Source organism: Thamnophis elegans, chromosome 14 (genome assembly GCF_009769535.1).
Source record: "Thamnophis elegans isolate rThaEle1 chromosome 14, rThaEle1.pri, whole genome shotgun sequence".
Taxonomy (NCBI): Eukaryota; Metazoa; Chordata; class Lepidosauria; order Squamata; family Colubridae; genus Thamnophis; species Thamnophis elegans.
The window spans coordinates 1,244,786-1,258,888 of NC_045554.1; the positions used below are offsets into that span (position 1 = coordinate 1,244,786).

The 14,103-nt window shown below is 51.7% G+C and overlaps 1 protein-coding gene across 3 annotated transcripts; it reads right to left on the minus strand.

Annotated features, from left to right (window-relative positions):
- Positions 1-356: 356 nt before the first annotated feature.
- ALKBH5 (alkB homolog 5, RNA demethylase) lies at positions 357-13,815 on the minus strand. 3 transcript variants are annotated; one of them, XM_032230659.1, is made up of 5 exons: positions 13,523-13,815; positions 10,817-11,975; positions 4,967-5,047; positions 2,484-2,639; positions 357-877 (listed from the first exon to the last, which is right to left on the minus strand). In XM_032230659.1, exons 2-5 carry the CDS (start codon positions 11,578-11,580, stop codon positions 682-684), a joined length of 1,197 nt encoding a protein of 398 aa, XP_032086550.1. In that variant the 5' UTR covers positions 11,581-11,975; positions 13,523-13,815; the 3' UTR covers positions 357-681. The 3 variants fall into 3 exon arrangements, with proteins under 3 accessions (XP_032086550.1, XP_032086548.1, XP_032086549.1); XM_032230657.1 differs by lacking the exon at positions 13,523-13,815 and adding an exon at positions 12,780-12,973; XM_032230658.1 differs by lacking the exon at positions 13,523-13,815 and adding an exon at positions 12,735-12,973.
- Positions 13,816-14,103: the final 288 nt, after the last annotated feature.

Sequence of the window (14,103 nt, forward strand, 5' to 3'; positions counted from 1 at the left end):
TGGGACTTCCAGTTGCTGGAGGAAAGCAGCTTTTTTTTTCAACACCGCGGGAGAAAAATTCTCGCAAGAGAGTCAGCATTGGGAGCCCTTTGGTGCAAGACGGAGCGAGTGGGGGGAGAGGGAGAGGCGCGAGAGAGAGGCAGGCGTCGTCGCCGTGTCCGTGGCGGTGTGAAAAGGCTGCGCGGGGAGGAGGGGGGGGGGGCAGGGAGCCTTCGGAGGAAGCAGCAGCAGCTTCAGAGCAGAGGGGAATCTGGCAGCCCCTCGGCCGTACTCGCCACGCATCGCTTTTTGGCATCTCCAAAATCCGCTCCAGCCCAAGGCCTCTGAGGGAGCCACGGAGCTTTGTTTATTTCCTTTTTTCTTAAAAAACAGAAAAGCTGCCTCTGCTATGAGGCATGGCCACCTGCCCCGGGAAAGCAGGCAGGCGGCACCACAGACCTCCTAGCCAGCACGGATGCGGAAGGAGGGAGGGAGGGAGGGAGGGAGGAAGCCAGATTTGTTCCAGCTCTTTTTCAAGATAAAACAGGAAGAGAAGGGGCAAGATAACCTTGAAGCTAAAGGAGAAATAACTCAGAGAGGGGAAGTCAAGGGGAAGAAATATCCCATTTCACAGCCTGAAAGCCAGTCTCATCACCTCGAAGGCTGGGGAAGGAGGATGTGGGGGGGTGTCAAAAGAATTCCTCAATGCCGCCTCATCTTCACTTTCCGTGCCGGACTCCCCTCGTCGTCCTCCTCCTCTTCCTCCTCCTCCAAGTCTTCTGTGTACTCGGAAGACTTCCGCCAATAGTTCTCAGAGCTGAAATGGCTCCGCCTCCGGTGTTTCGGCAAGAGGACCGAGCGCCGGTTCTCCTCTTTATCCATCTCTAAAATCCGAGGTCTGCCGGAAGAAGAGAGAGAGAGATCTGTAGTATAGTATAGCCTTTAGTGTCACTGTACAAAATAAATACAACTTTCTACTTTCTCTTTAAGTATATTTTAAACTGTTTTTGTTAAAGATTTATACCTTGTATTGGTTCTGGGAAGTCAAGGTGGGGGAACGTGGGGGTGGGGGGTGGGGGGGGAGTTTACTAAGTTGGAGGAGGGGTGCTGGATTATTGTACATGTATACTGCTATTTTTTCTTTTTTATGTATATTGAAATGGAATTATAAATACCATCAACACAAAAGGGAGTTTGCTCAGAAGCTGAAACACACCAAGTGAATGAGAGGAAGAGAGTGACAGGAGGGAGGGTGAAGGGGGAAGATGAGGTGTATGAGGAGGAGTGGTAAGGGGAGAGAGGAGAAGGAGAAAGGAAGGGGAAGTAGAGTAGAAAATGATGGAGGGAAGACAGGATGTAGAAGAATTGGAAGCAGAGGAGAGAAGAAAGATAGGAAGAGAGGGACAGGAGAGAGGGTGAAGGGGGAAGATGAGGTGCATATGGAGGAGTGGTAAGGGGAGAGAGGAGAAGGAGAAAGGAAGGGGAAGTAGAGTAGAAAATGATGGAGGGAAGAAAGGATGTAGAAGAATTGGAAGTAGAGGAGAGAAGAAAGATAGGAAGAGAGGGATAGGAGATAGGGTGAAGGGGAAAGATGAGGTGTATAAGGAGGAGTGGTAAGGGGAGAGAGGAGAAGGAGAAAGGAAGGGGAAGTAGAGTAGAAAATAATGAAGGGAAGACAGGATGTAGAAGAGTTGGAAGCAGAGGAGAGAAGAAAGAAAGGAAGAGAGTGACAGGAGGGAGGGTGAGGGGGGAAGATGAGGTGTATAAGGAGGAGTGGTAAGGGGAGAGAGGAGAAGGAGAAAGGAAGTAGAGTAGAAAATGATGGAGGGAAGAAAGGATGTAGAAGAATTGGAAGTAGAGGAGAGAAGAAAGATAGGAAGAGAGGGATAGGAGATAGGGTGAAGGGGAAAGATGAGGTGTATAAGGAGGAGTGGTAAGGGGAGAGAGGAGAAGGAGAAAGGAAGGGGAAGTAGAGTAGAAAATAATGGAGGGAAGACAGGATGTAGAAGAGTTGGAAGCAGAGGAGAGAAGAAAGAAAGGAAGAGAGTGACAGGAGGGAGGGTGAGGGGGGAAGATGAGGTGTATAAGGAGGAGTGGTAAGGGGAGAGAGGAGAAGGAGAAAGGAAGTAGAGTAGAAAATGATGGAGGGAAGAAAGGAGGTAGAAAGGGGGAGGAGAGAGGGGGAAGAAAGTGTCGGATAAGGTATAAATAAGGTGTATGGAGAGCAGAAGAGCCAATAACTGGGTTTTTTTCCCCCCTTTGGTAGTTGATGGTAAGATGAATTGATCTAATTACTTAATAATACAACTTGATATTGACTATGTAATAGTATACATGTGATTATATGCTATGAAAATGGAAAATAAAAACTTATGTCAATAAATACAATGAAATTGGTTAATAAATTGACTAACTCGGAGAGGCCGAGATTCCCCCCCCCAACCAGAGTCTTATCCCCCCCGCCCCCCCCATAGTGCCAGCCTGCCTCCCGTGGAGCCTCTTACCGGTGGGCTGCGTCGGGGTCTGCTTTGCGATGGGACCTCTTTGGCTTCAGGATGGGGTCCCGGTTGCTCCCCGACAGGCGGTCCGAAGCGTAGCCGGGGACCAACACAGAGCTACTCAGCGATCGGGTCTCCAGCCGGGGGGCGTCTACTCTGGTTCTGGAAGCATTAGAGACAACACAACGGCATTTGTCACCAGAGGCCACTCAACACACAAAACACCTTGCACCTCACACAGCCACACAAGCCCGAAGGCCAAGGGCTCAGGGACGAAACTCAGCTTCCCCCTCTCGTCAAAAGAGGATTATGAGAGGAGACAGTTGCCAAGCATCAGGGATGCTGCAACGGTCGTAAGTGTGAAAAACGATCATAAGTCACTTTTCCCAGTGAACTGTCGTAAGTAGAGGACTCCCTGCAATAGGTGAAGCCCTCTGTGCCATCCCGCATGACTGAAGCACAGCAGTTAGGACATAAATGCAATTTTTTTTTTAAAAAACCCAGATTCTATAAGGGCGAAATACAAACTTCTAACCTCACATTAAAATGGGAAGAACGTTTCTGTGAAGCATCGGGGGGGGGGGGGAATGTTTCAGTTTAGAGCAGTGTTTCTCAACCTTGGTGACTTTTAATTCCTTAAAAACTTAAAACTTCCTTAAAAACTTTTAAGCTGGCTGGGGGATTCTGGGAGTTGAAGCCCACAGGAATTAAAAGTCGCCAAGGTTGAGAAACACTGGTTTAGAGCAAAGGCCTTCAAAAGATGCCCTTTTGTTGTTAGTTTGAAAAAAAAACACCCTTCTATCATTTCTCATCCTTCACTTTCAACCTGCTTCTGTCCCAATTCCCTTGTGTTTTAAAGAGCCCCAACTGCTCCATGCTGACGGGTTTACTTTTAGGAGATTTTAAAGGGACGAAGCAGCCACGGAAAAGTAACCAATGGCCCTGAAACCGAAACGCCCTTAGAAATGTCAGTGCCGACCTTAACATTCAAACAGGCACCCAAGTTCTGCCTCCCAGTAAGAAGAGGACAGCGGAAAATTCACACAATCATTTGCAGAAGCCACCGAGGACCAAAGTGCACCGAAGTGGTTTTTGGTCTCTTGTTTACCCTATAAACTGGGGCACATTTTTTTTGTTCTGCTCCAAGTTCATCAACGACTTTCCTGGCTTGGAAGAAGAGTTCCCCCACCCCCCAAAAAAAACCCCTTCAGCTGCCCTGAAGTGTTTATGTCCACACGGTAACCAGGCAGCTGGAGGGAATTTCCACTCCATCCATGCCAGATCCTTTCCACGCAACGTGCTCTCTCTCTCTCTCGTCTCTCTTGGCAAAAGGCCGGATCTCCAGACGACCGAGACGTGCGCACCGATCTTGGCACGCAGTGCGGTGCTGCACTGCTGGATAAGCGCAGGGCCAGTGCTGACCGGCAGAAGGTGCGCCAGAAGATTTGTCTGGCAGCCGGAGGCTTCACGCGCACAACTCAAGATGTTGGCGCAGGCATCACAAGTGCAAAAGCAACACCTCTCTCGCTATGAATCTGCCCAGGTGCTTGAAATCAACAAAGGAAATCGACTTGGCTAGCACAGGTATTGCTGCAGCATGCAATACCGTACTGGAATGCACTTTGTGGGAAGATGCCTTTAGCTGCCACTCTCCCATAAAAGGCTTTCAATTGTTGATCTTCATGGTTTAGTTTCGGATATAATTTTAGTTTATATTCTAGGCTTTTGATCCATTGTTGTAACCTCAAGTGCTTACAGGAGCATAATGACGAGGTATAAGCGGGCAAGGTAATTATTACTATGCAAGTCTCACAGCCTCTTCCCTCTTTTTCTAGCTGCTTTCCCGATACAAATTACCGGAGACGCTAATCTCAAAAGGTTAACGAAAATCAGATGACACCGTTGCTTCCCTCTGGACTACAGCAGTAATTAATCTACTTCCAGCCTACGGAAGACCTTGATAGCAGGAGGCAGGAATCCTGGGATAACCGCATGCGACTATCGGCAGGATGACAGCACGATGCCATAGTGGAATCACAAGGCTGACTTTAATCCAAGTTCCCCTTGAGTATAAAACGGCTCAAGTTTCCAAACACAATTTCAAACAGAGCCTCTGCCTTCTGCTGGGGAATTCTGGGTGTTGAAAGTCCGCGTGGCTTGAAGTTGCCAAGCGCTGACCTAGCAGGCTTCCAACCACCCCAGTTGCAAGTTCTTAAAAGAAACAAGGGAAGACATTTGTGTACCAAGGAGGTCCTTTCTTGGCCTCTTCCCCGGCCCCAACTGCTCATGGTTCAGGGATACAGATCCACAGAAAGGACCGAGAAGCCTTGCCCCCTCTTTAAATAAATGTTTCAAGAGGCAACACCTCAGGAGCAGGAGGACGGGGGGAAGCACGGACAACGAGTCAGCATCAGTTGCGCTAACTCCAAAACCAGCAAATGAGGCCAACAGGGAAACAGCTTTCCCTTCCCGGAGATCCCGCCACTCACTTCCGAAGGATGATCACGGCTCTCCTCTCCTTGATATCCTGTGGTCGGATGCAGTGTGTGATTTCATCAGCTGCGTAGCCACTGTGTGAGACAAAAGGGGTTTTAGAGCACAGGAGTTTACTTTGGGAATTTTTCTTACCAGGTCTGCGACCACAGCTGCTCCTTGGAGGGTTGCTAAACATCATTTCAAAGATTGGTCAAAGATTTGCAGGAAAAATTACCTGGGGCTCCCCCATTTTCAATACTACTTATAGCACTCCACTGGCTCCCCCAAATCCTTAACTCTAACAAATACTGGCCCACCACAAGTGGGGTCCTCTTGCGTGCTCCGGATCTCCAGTCAACTTGCTTTGAATTTTCCTAGCCCCAGTCAATATCCTGATATCATGGGTTGGTCAAAGACGGTAATAAAGATGTTTGATTTATATCCTGATATTCCATTCTGATCCCTTTCTGGCCTAAGGTCAGGTAAGCGTCTATTCCGACAAGGCTACAGAGGAGATGGGAGACAAAAGAACGCAACGGCTCTCCTAGGGATGACAGTTCCAAAAAAATTAGGCGGCGTTGAAATTCCTTGGCAGGTTGGATTTACACCACGTCATCATCGAGACCCCCATGTGGTAGCCAAGCCTGACTTTGCTAGATACCAGATTTAGATTATTAGATCTCTCTGTGAAAAAAATTATACTCTTCAGCTCTTGGTCAGTTTGACAAACTTAGGAATGTTTTGCTATGCACAGCTTGTGTAACCAAGTATCTGTGGTCTAAAAGGGCGGCTCTCAGCAGCTCAAGAGGCCAAGGCAGATCACGTAGCATAAGCTCACGGGCATTCTTTAGCCAGCTACCAGGATCCTAAGGAAATGTATTGAGCTAGGATAACATTTTGCCGAATCAACCCCAATTCGGAGAAAAAAGTTCCAGGACTAAACTCCAATTCTTCTTCTTTTGTAAGTTATCTGGTCGGTACTAACCGGTACTAACTGGGACACACCTCCCAAAGGTATGTCTGGTACACTTAAATGCAAGAAAATACCAAGCCTATGGATCGCAGGATGTTTTTTTTAAGCAACACTCATGTGTGAAGTAAAAACAGAATGAAAACAATTTGAGGCCAAACAGGTGAGTGCCAAGTTGAAAGATTGGGTAGATTAAAAGGCCGGGCCGGTAAATAGGATTTGGGGCAGGTATCTCCAGAAGACAGAAGTGACAATTTGGGGAGGGGGGTGTCTTCTCTCTTACAACCAGCTGTTACAGCTTGGCGGCAAGACCCTCCAAGAAAAAGCCTCCTACGGGGCATGTTTGATTTGCAGCCTGCTAACTTCTCCATGAGAGCCGGTTTGGTGAAATGGCTAAGGCATCAGGCCAGAAATCGGAGAGACCCGAGTTCTAGTCCTGCCTTGGGTATGAAGCAGTGGAATGACCCTGGACTAGCCCACTTTCTCCCAGGCCTGGGAAGGAGGCAATGCAACAAATCCTTTCTGAAAAACCTTGCCAGGAAAACTGCAGGGACTTGGCCAGGCAGTTTCTGAGAATTGGACGCAGCTGAACGGAAAAAGAAAAAGAAAAAAAAAAAAGGCAGTGTGGTTCAGACTCTGGTTTTGTGACTAAGATCCACTGGAACCTTCACGGCTATTAATCCGGCCTTGGCCTGCAGTGGAAACACACGTCAATTGCATTGCCTTCCCATAGGAGTTCCCATCTCGGCTATTCTAAGAGTGTCACCATAGGGCCTGGATGGCCAATCTGTTCCACGCCTCAGCTCTGGTGTGCTTGCAAGCGCCGGCCAGCTGATTTTCAGCCTTCCGGAGGTCCAGGGCAGGAGGTTTCCCCACCCCACCCCTTCCCCAGGCTTCAGGAAAGCCACCAGAGGAAAGACTGGGGAGGGCAAAAACATACCCAACGGGCGAACCGGAAGTTTGTTCCTGAACTTCCGGTTGGGCCATTGGGCTGTTTCCTCCCCCTTCCCAGGCTTCAGGAAAGCCTCCAGAGCCTGGGAGGGCAAAAACTCCACCACCACCACCCCATGCAGGGGGCGCACGAAAATGAGCAGGTGGTGGGGTCGCGCACGCATGCACAAATGAGTGGGCACGCATGTGCGTGCAATAGCGCACGCACACACACAATTTTGGCACACCTTTAGAGGGTGACATTCCCTATAAATTTCATCCGGTTCACTCAGTGTCCACAATCAAGATTTGTCCAGAACTGGATAGAAACGGAACGGTTCTCATTTGTCTTTAATGCAAAAAAAACAAAAGAAAAGAAAAAAAATTCTTGGCTACCTATTAAGAGAAAGAAAACATTCCAACTTGGTTGATGAGTTGCAAAAGGCTGTGTGTAGCTGTGCGAGGCTCGTCCTTTCCGACCGCAAACAACACAAACGCAGGAACAAGCCTCGCAGCTGTCAGTATTAGAAAGCACAGCCGAGAAGCCTCATTGCCAAAGAAGCAGGGGATGGGTTTGGAGAAGCTGCGGTGTCGGAAGACGGAAAGGCAGGGAAACCCAAGAGAAATCAACACTCCACCACCAGAGGTTATGGGGAAAGCATACAGGCCGCAATTTCTGTCGTCTAATGCAGTGTTTCCCAACCTTGGCCACTTGAAGATGTCCGGACTTCAACTCCCAGAATTCCCCAGCCAGCATTCGCTGGCTGGGGAATTCTGGGAGTTGAAGTCCGGACATCTTCAAGTTGCCATGGTTGGGAAACACTGGTCTAATGCCACCTTGGCAGGAGGCCTCCGATTAAGCAGGATTAAGAAGCTGGCCCTGCCTACCTGCCCTCCTCCTTTCCAGAGCTCCTAAAAAGACAGCTGCATTCAGAAGTTGCTGCTTCTTCGGCTGAAGGCTCAGATCCGGCTCCTTGGCTGGATTTGAAGACTCTTCGGGGAGTTTCAAGAAAACCAGAATCTGTCCCCCTTCTGAGCCAGCAAAGCTTCCAACTTTAAAGGCCTCCTTTAATTCAATGCCTGAGAAGGCTGCTTCTACTTACTCCCCGCAGACTGAAGTATAAACGCCTTGTTTAAAGGACATCGAGTGGCAAGATGTCTGCCCCTTACCTTGGAAACCAGCCTGCCAGGAAATAAATGTCAAGACGCTGCACGGCGCCCTTGGCCCTATTGCAACCAGACAAGGTTTCCGGGGGGACCGGGGGGGGGGGGGGAACACCCCACTGGTTGCCTTGGTAAACTGGCAGAGGAAGTGGAGGTTATCTTGAGTCAAGCAGCTCCCTGTAACAGGTGACTTTGTAAACCTGCTCACCAAAGGGCTCCCCCTTTTTTCTCCCAACTTGGGTTAATCCGAAACACAGGTGGGCTTAGCAATACCCATCTTCTTATAAGGTCCAGGAAACGGAGCGCCACGGTGACCCCCCACCAGCCAAAATCAACAACCAGAAGGTCCCCCCCAAAGAGCAACTTCTAGACAGAATGCAAAAGCGGTGGAAATAATACCTGCTCAGCTACCCGTGCTAGTAAAAATGCTCTCCTGGGGCAACTGTCCTGGTATCTTTGGGGGGGCGCTGGCTGTGCCATGCAGGTGAAAAAGCAGGTGAATTAGGAGCTTCCTGTTGGAAAGCAGGTGGTCAATTGCCACCTGAAAATTGGCCAACTAAAAGAAGAATGTGTTTTGCTACCTGTACAAATACAAATCGAAGTATCCCCAGCTATCAACCTGCCTAAAACTCCTTTGCTAGCTAAACCACCTGAGATTTAGAGGTCATTTTTCCACGCGGCGGCTTGGCCTCTTCCTGACCGTCAAGGCTACTTGGCCTCCTGCACGAACCTTAGTTAATATGTACGAGGCGCCCTGGATGTAACACTTCAGCTTTTGCTTCTCTTTATTATTGATGCACCTGGGCTGTTGCGTAAGGCCCTGCTTGTGCTACGTTTCCTCCCAGACCGTGTGCAGATCAGCTTACCGAGGCAAGCAGGGGATCACCTTACCCCCTCACGGAGCACTTCCAAGCTTTCCCTCCTAAGACCCCCCCCCCCCAAAAAAAAGATCGGCTGCCCTCCCATTTACCATGGCAACCCTGAATCATTGGAGAGGCTTGACTCATCCCGACAGAAAAATGGTTCAGGCTTACAAGCCTATAAATACAGTTTGTCACGAGTTTGTCCTGACCCAGCATTTCGTACTCATTCACACTCGGGGCTTGTGAAGAAGAAGCAGCAGCAGCAGCAGCACCATCTTCACGAGGTCCTAATTGCCACAGGAAATGCTATCTCTTTATTAACCAGGATCATCTCCATCCTCTGTTTTACAGGGGGGTGGTGGGATGTACAGGAAAAGGAAAAAAGAGCCAAGGATTGCAAGTTCCAGCGGCAGCTTTACAGCTTTAGCAGAAACTGTTCTGGATAGAATGGCTGAATGATTATTCCCTCCTCCAGAAAAAGAACTCATTGTTTTAAGAGAATTAAGACCGTCTGCAAAATCCACCTGATAGGAAAGGAGAAGCCTGGGCCCTGGATGACGAGCATGGCAGGTAAGTCCTCCTCACCTTGCCCTCCCTAGGGGCCAAAGCCAGGGGTCAACTGCTGACTCAGGAGAGACCCTCGGGCCTAGCAATGCCAGCCTTCATTGGCTCCCTTGCCTTACTGTGTGCGCTGCCGAGGCTGCGTTTTGTTCTTAAAAATGCTGCCGTAGGGAACTGATCAGTCATGCCGTTCTCCGATTTGCATTCTGAACGCAAACAAGTCATTAGGCTCCCATTCAGCTGGGAGGTGCACCCTGGCAGTCAAAACATTTCCAGCAGAGGCACAAACCCACACGAGCCTCTTGCAGAAGGTGCACAGAGTAGAGTAGGAGGTCCCTTCTCCTGCCTCGGTTCCCCTTGTCTACAGTGTGATCTTCTGGGGTTTCCTCCCCACGCTGCTCTTTCTTCTAACGTAGAAGGCACTAGCTATTTTTTTTATTTTGGACCCACTGCTCTGCACTTATCTTAAAAGGAACGACTTTCCACCCTTATTATTCTCTTTCCACCGCCCATATTGCTCAACGTCAAGCTTCCTTCGGCTTCTACGGTTCTCAAGGCTGCCTGCTCTCCGTGGGGTCACCCCACAGCAAGTCTGGAACTCAAATGTTCTGCCAGCTGCAATCTAAATTGCACGCTTAGTTCACCTCACAGACCGGGTTTTGGTCTTCTCTTACGCAAATCTGGGACGGTGCTGTGAAACGACTTCTCTGTGCCCGACCGCGTACGAGCGACATGGCTAAAACCAAATATTGAGGCTTGTTCATCACTACAGAACTTGTGAACTAAGCCTCACTTAGAAGACTCAAGACAGTTCCCGGAAGACAGCTTGAAAACCAGCCTTTCAATAAACGAGAACCACTTGCATCCAAGGCAGACTGAGCCACCAAAACCGTTCGTGGCTCAACAAGGAATCCCCTAACCCAATATTTATTCCAATATTTGAGGGGTTGCCACAAAGAAGAGGTGGCCAAATCATTTCCCAAAGCACCAAAGAGCAGGAGAAGAAACAATGGATGGAAACTAATCGAGAAGAGAAGCAACTTGGGTGGTTAAGGAGAAACTTCCCGACAGTGAGGACAATTAACAGTGGGACAGAAGTTGCCTTCAGAGGTTGTGGGTCACTGGAGGTTTTCAAGAAGGGACTGGACAGCCACTTGTCCGAAATCTCATAGGTTCTCCTGTCTGAGCAGGGGGCTGGACTAGAAAATCCCCAAGGTCCCTTCCAGCTCTATTCTGTTCTAATATGGCGGTCAAACATCCCCTCTTTCAGAATCCACTGCAGAGAGGGAAAATGGCTCAAAAAGCAGAGAGCTCAGAGCAAACCAAGTCACTGGGCAGGCAGGGGAGGCAGAGTCCGCACTCCGGCGTTTCCTTACCTGAGTACAGTGACGCTCCCCCTCCGCACGGGCAGGAAGAAGACCGGCTCGGAGACCCTGATGGGCTTGAACTGGAACTTGCATCCGAAGCAGAGGGCTGAGTCACTGAAGAAAGACACCGAGACAATCGGCCTCTCGAAGATGTGAATGGGGTCCACGTGGGAGACGATGCAGCCCCCCGGCTGGTAATCGTTGATCACCGCACTGTTCACAAAACCCTCGGGGATGACCCGGTGTTCCACCAGCTTGCGGATGACCAGGTCGTGAACCCACTCAGGAATGGTGTCCACTTCCCCCCGCGGGTACAGCCGCTCCTGGCCGGGGCCTCGCCTCTGCAGCTGAGACCCATAGGTGTAGCCCTCCCCAAAGAAGTACTTGTTCCGGAGCGGGGCCCTGTCCACCGTGTGCTCTTTGTAGAGGCCCTTCTCGGCCCGGGAGACCACCTCGTCGATGCGCGCTTCGATCTTGACGCATTCCTCAGGGCTGAACAAGCGCAGCTGCCGGATGCCGCCTTTGACCTTCTGGGCCTCCTCTTCTTCCTCCTCCTCCTCCTCCCCCCGCAGGGGGTCTTCGGAGTCGGTGGGCTCGGAGTCGGAATCGTGGTGGTGCTTGCGCTTGCGTTCGGGGGCTCCCCCCCCAGCCCCGTAGGGGGACTCGGCAGGATCCCGCCTGCTCTTGCCGCCACCGCTACTCTTGTAGCCGTCCCGGTAAGGCATCATCGATTTGAGCTTCTCTCGTAGGTCCGTATATCCACTCCCAGCCATGGCCAGTCCCCTGGTCACCGCTGCCCTCTCGGTTAAATCCCCTGAGGTGCGGCTGGAAGGGCTGGTGAGCGGGATGGCCTGGTATAATGTTCACGGCATGGTCCGGCGTTGCAGAATGAGCCTCGGGAGGAAAGAAAGCCAAAGGCCTACAGTTTGGCCTCCGCCCCGAATCAAGGGCCCTTCCGGATGGGGAGGATGCCCCCTCCCCCTTCCAAGAGTTTCCCCTTGCCCACCACCAGAACAGGGGCAAGGGGACCCCCAAGTCTGGTGAGAAAGCTACGTATTCAGTTTTCAGCCCAAGGCTTGAAAGGAGGCGGGCGCCGAGCCCGGCATTTCCACCTGTAGCCACCAATTTTATTCCTCCGACGTTTGTGCCAAGACCTCAGAGATCTCACCTGCAGGGAGAAGGAAGTTACGGGAGTCGGTCAGGATGCTGAGAAAAAGTCCTTACATGCCCCGGGGAACCCATCCTGCCAGCCTTCTTTCCCTGGGCAAAAGGATAAAAGTCAGGAGGGGCTGACAAGGAGAAGGGCAAAGCCCACCCACCCTGTTCCCCCCTTCCCTTGAAGGAGGCAAGCCAAGCCATCCCCTCTTCCCCCAAAAGGAGCCGCTTAGGCCCTTCCCCCTTCTTTCCTCCTCCATGAGGCTCAGAGCAGGAAGTGGCCCCGTTGACACCAGCAGGGAAAGCGCGGCCACGGGGATTCTCCCACAAGTGACTCAGGCAGCCTGGGAGGGGTGGGTGGAGGGAGGGGAGGAATGCTCCTGCCGTTTCCCCCCCCCCCCGCAATGAGAAGGGGGGGCAGCTCCTCCTCTGCGGATCCTTCCACATCCTCCTCCCCCCCCACCCCGATTCTGCTTTCTGCCACTTATTCGCCCCCTCCCCAAAAGGTGTCTGTGTGGGGTGGGGGGTCTGGCCAGGTGGGGACGCTTCTCCCCAAGGCTCCCCTCCCCCAGGGAGGAGGAGGAGGAGGGGGAGACCCCGCAGGACCCCCTGGGGCACCCCTCCCCCCTCTCTGTCACGTGGTCAGGCTGCGACCCCCCCCCAGCAGAGTCAATGAGGCGACCGCCACCCCCCCCAAGGGACCTCCGGACGGGGGGGGGGGGTGGGGTGTCAGGCCAGGAAGGGCGCCGGGGCCTTGCCCGGCCGGACTCACCGCGCTCCGGCCGGCTCGCCCTCCCTCACCACGCGCCTCCCTCACCCGGCTGCGGCCGCAGCGCCGGCCCGGCTCCCTTCATGGCGGCGCAGGCGCGGCGGACGAGGGGGACGAAGCTGCTGCCGCCGCTGCTCCCGCTGCCCGGACGGCTCGCTACGTCACCCGCGGCCGGCCCGACATTATAAATAACTTCAGGGCATCCTCCTCCTCCTCCTCCTCCTCTCCGCCTTCTCCTCAGAGCGCAAGCCGCGCCTCCCGCGCAGGCGCAGCTGCCGGCGCGCCTCACTGGGCAGGCGCGGGCAAGCCACGCCCCCCGGCCGCGCGACGAAAGGAAGCGGGCTCTTGCCCGGGAGGGCTGTGCGCATGCGGCCCTCGCCACCAACGAGTGGAGGGGGGGTAGAGCGGCGCGCGGTGTGTGTTTGTGAGGTGAGGGGGTTTGTTTCAGAGTCAGATGCTTTCTGACGGGATGCTTTCTTTAGGAAGAAAATGCGAAGCAGGAAGGGGTTTCCCCGATTCTTGCGAAACGCCCCTCCGTGAATGTTATGCAATGGTTTATTTCCCTTACGGCGGCCGGAAATCGTAGCGGCCTGTAAAAATGCGTGCGCGAAAAGGCGGGTCCCGTCGCGCATGCTCAGCCGGGAAAACAGCGCAGGCGCACAAAGCATGCATCTTCTCGCCCGGCGGTGTGAAGGTGCCTAAGGAGTCTACGCTGGGACACTGAGGTAAAGGAGGGGGGCGTGGCTACCTTGACGCCGATTGGCTACGCTTTCCCTGCCAGGCGGAGTTACCTGAAAAGGCTGCTCGTTGATTGGCCGGAGTGAAATCCGCGCGCGAAGAGCCGGCCAAAGTGACTGCAAGCGAAGAAGTTGGTTCCTCTTTGAAGCGCCTCCCATGATGCCCTGCGCGGGCGACTCTGTCCCACCCCGAAGCATTATGGGAAATTCCTTTTAAACAGATCCTTCCAGCCAGGGATCCAGACCCATCATCCCCAGCCACTCCTTGTGCGCATGCTTGCAGCCCCAAAAGGCCTTTATTAAAGGGTCTGGTTTGCAATGCAGGGAGCAAAAGCAGCCCAGGGTCACATCTGGATGAGATGAGCAGCACACGAATAAAATAAAAATTTAATAAAACCACAGAATTAACAAGAGGGGAAAAAATGTAAGATAGTTTGCATATAAAATAGTACTGAATAAGAATTATAAGAGAAATATATGTACATACAAGGGATATTAGATGTATAGAAATAAGTACATGGAAAGAATAATATGTGTAGAAGAAATATATATAAGTAGATGAAAAATTTGTAAAAATAAATATAGATATATAAAGGCTATATATGTATGGATAAAAGGAGTATAATGCATGCTTA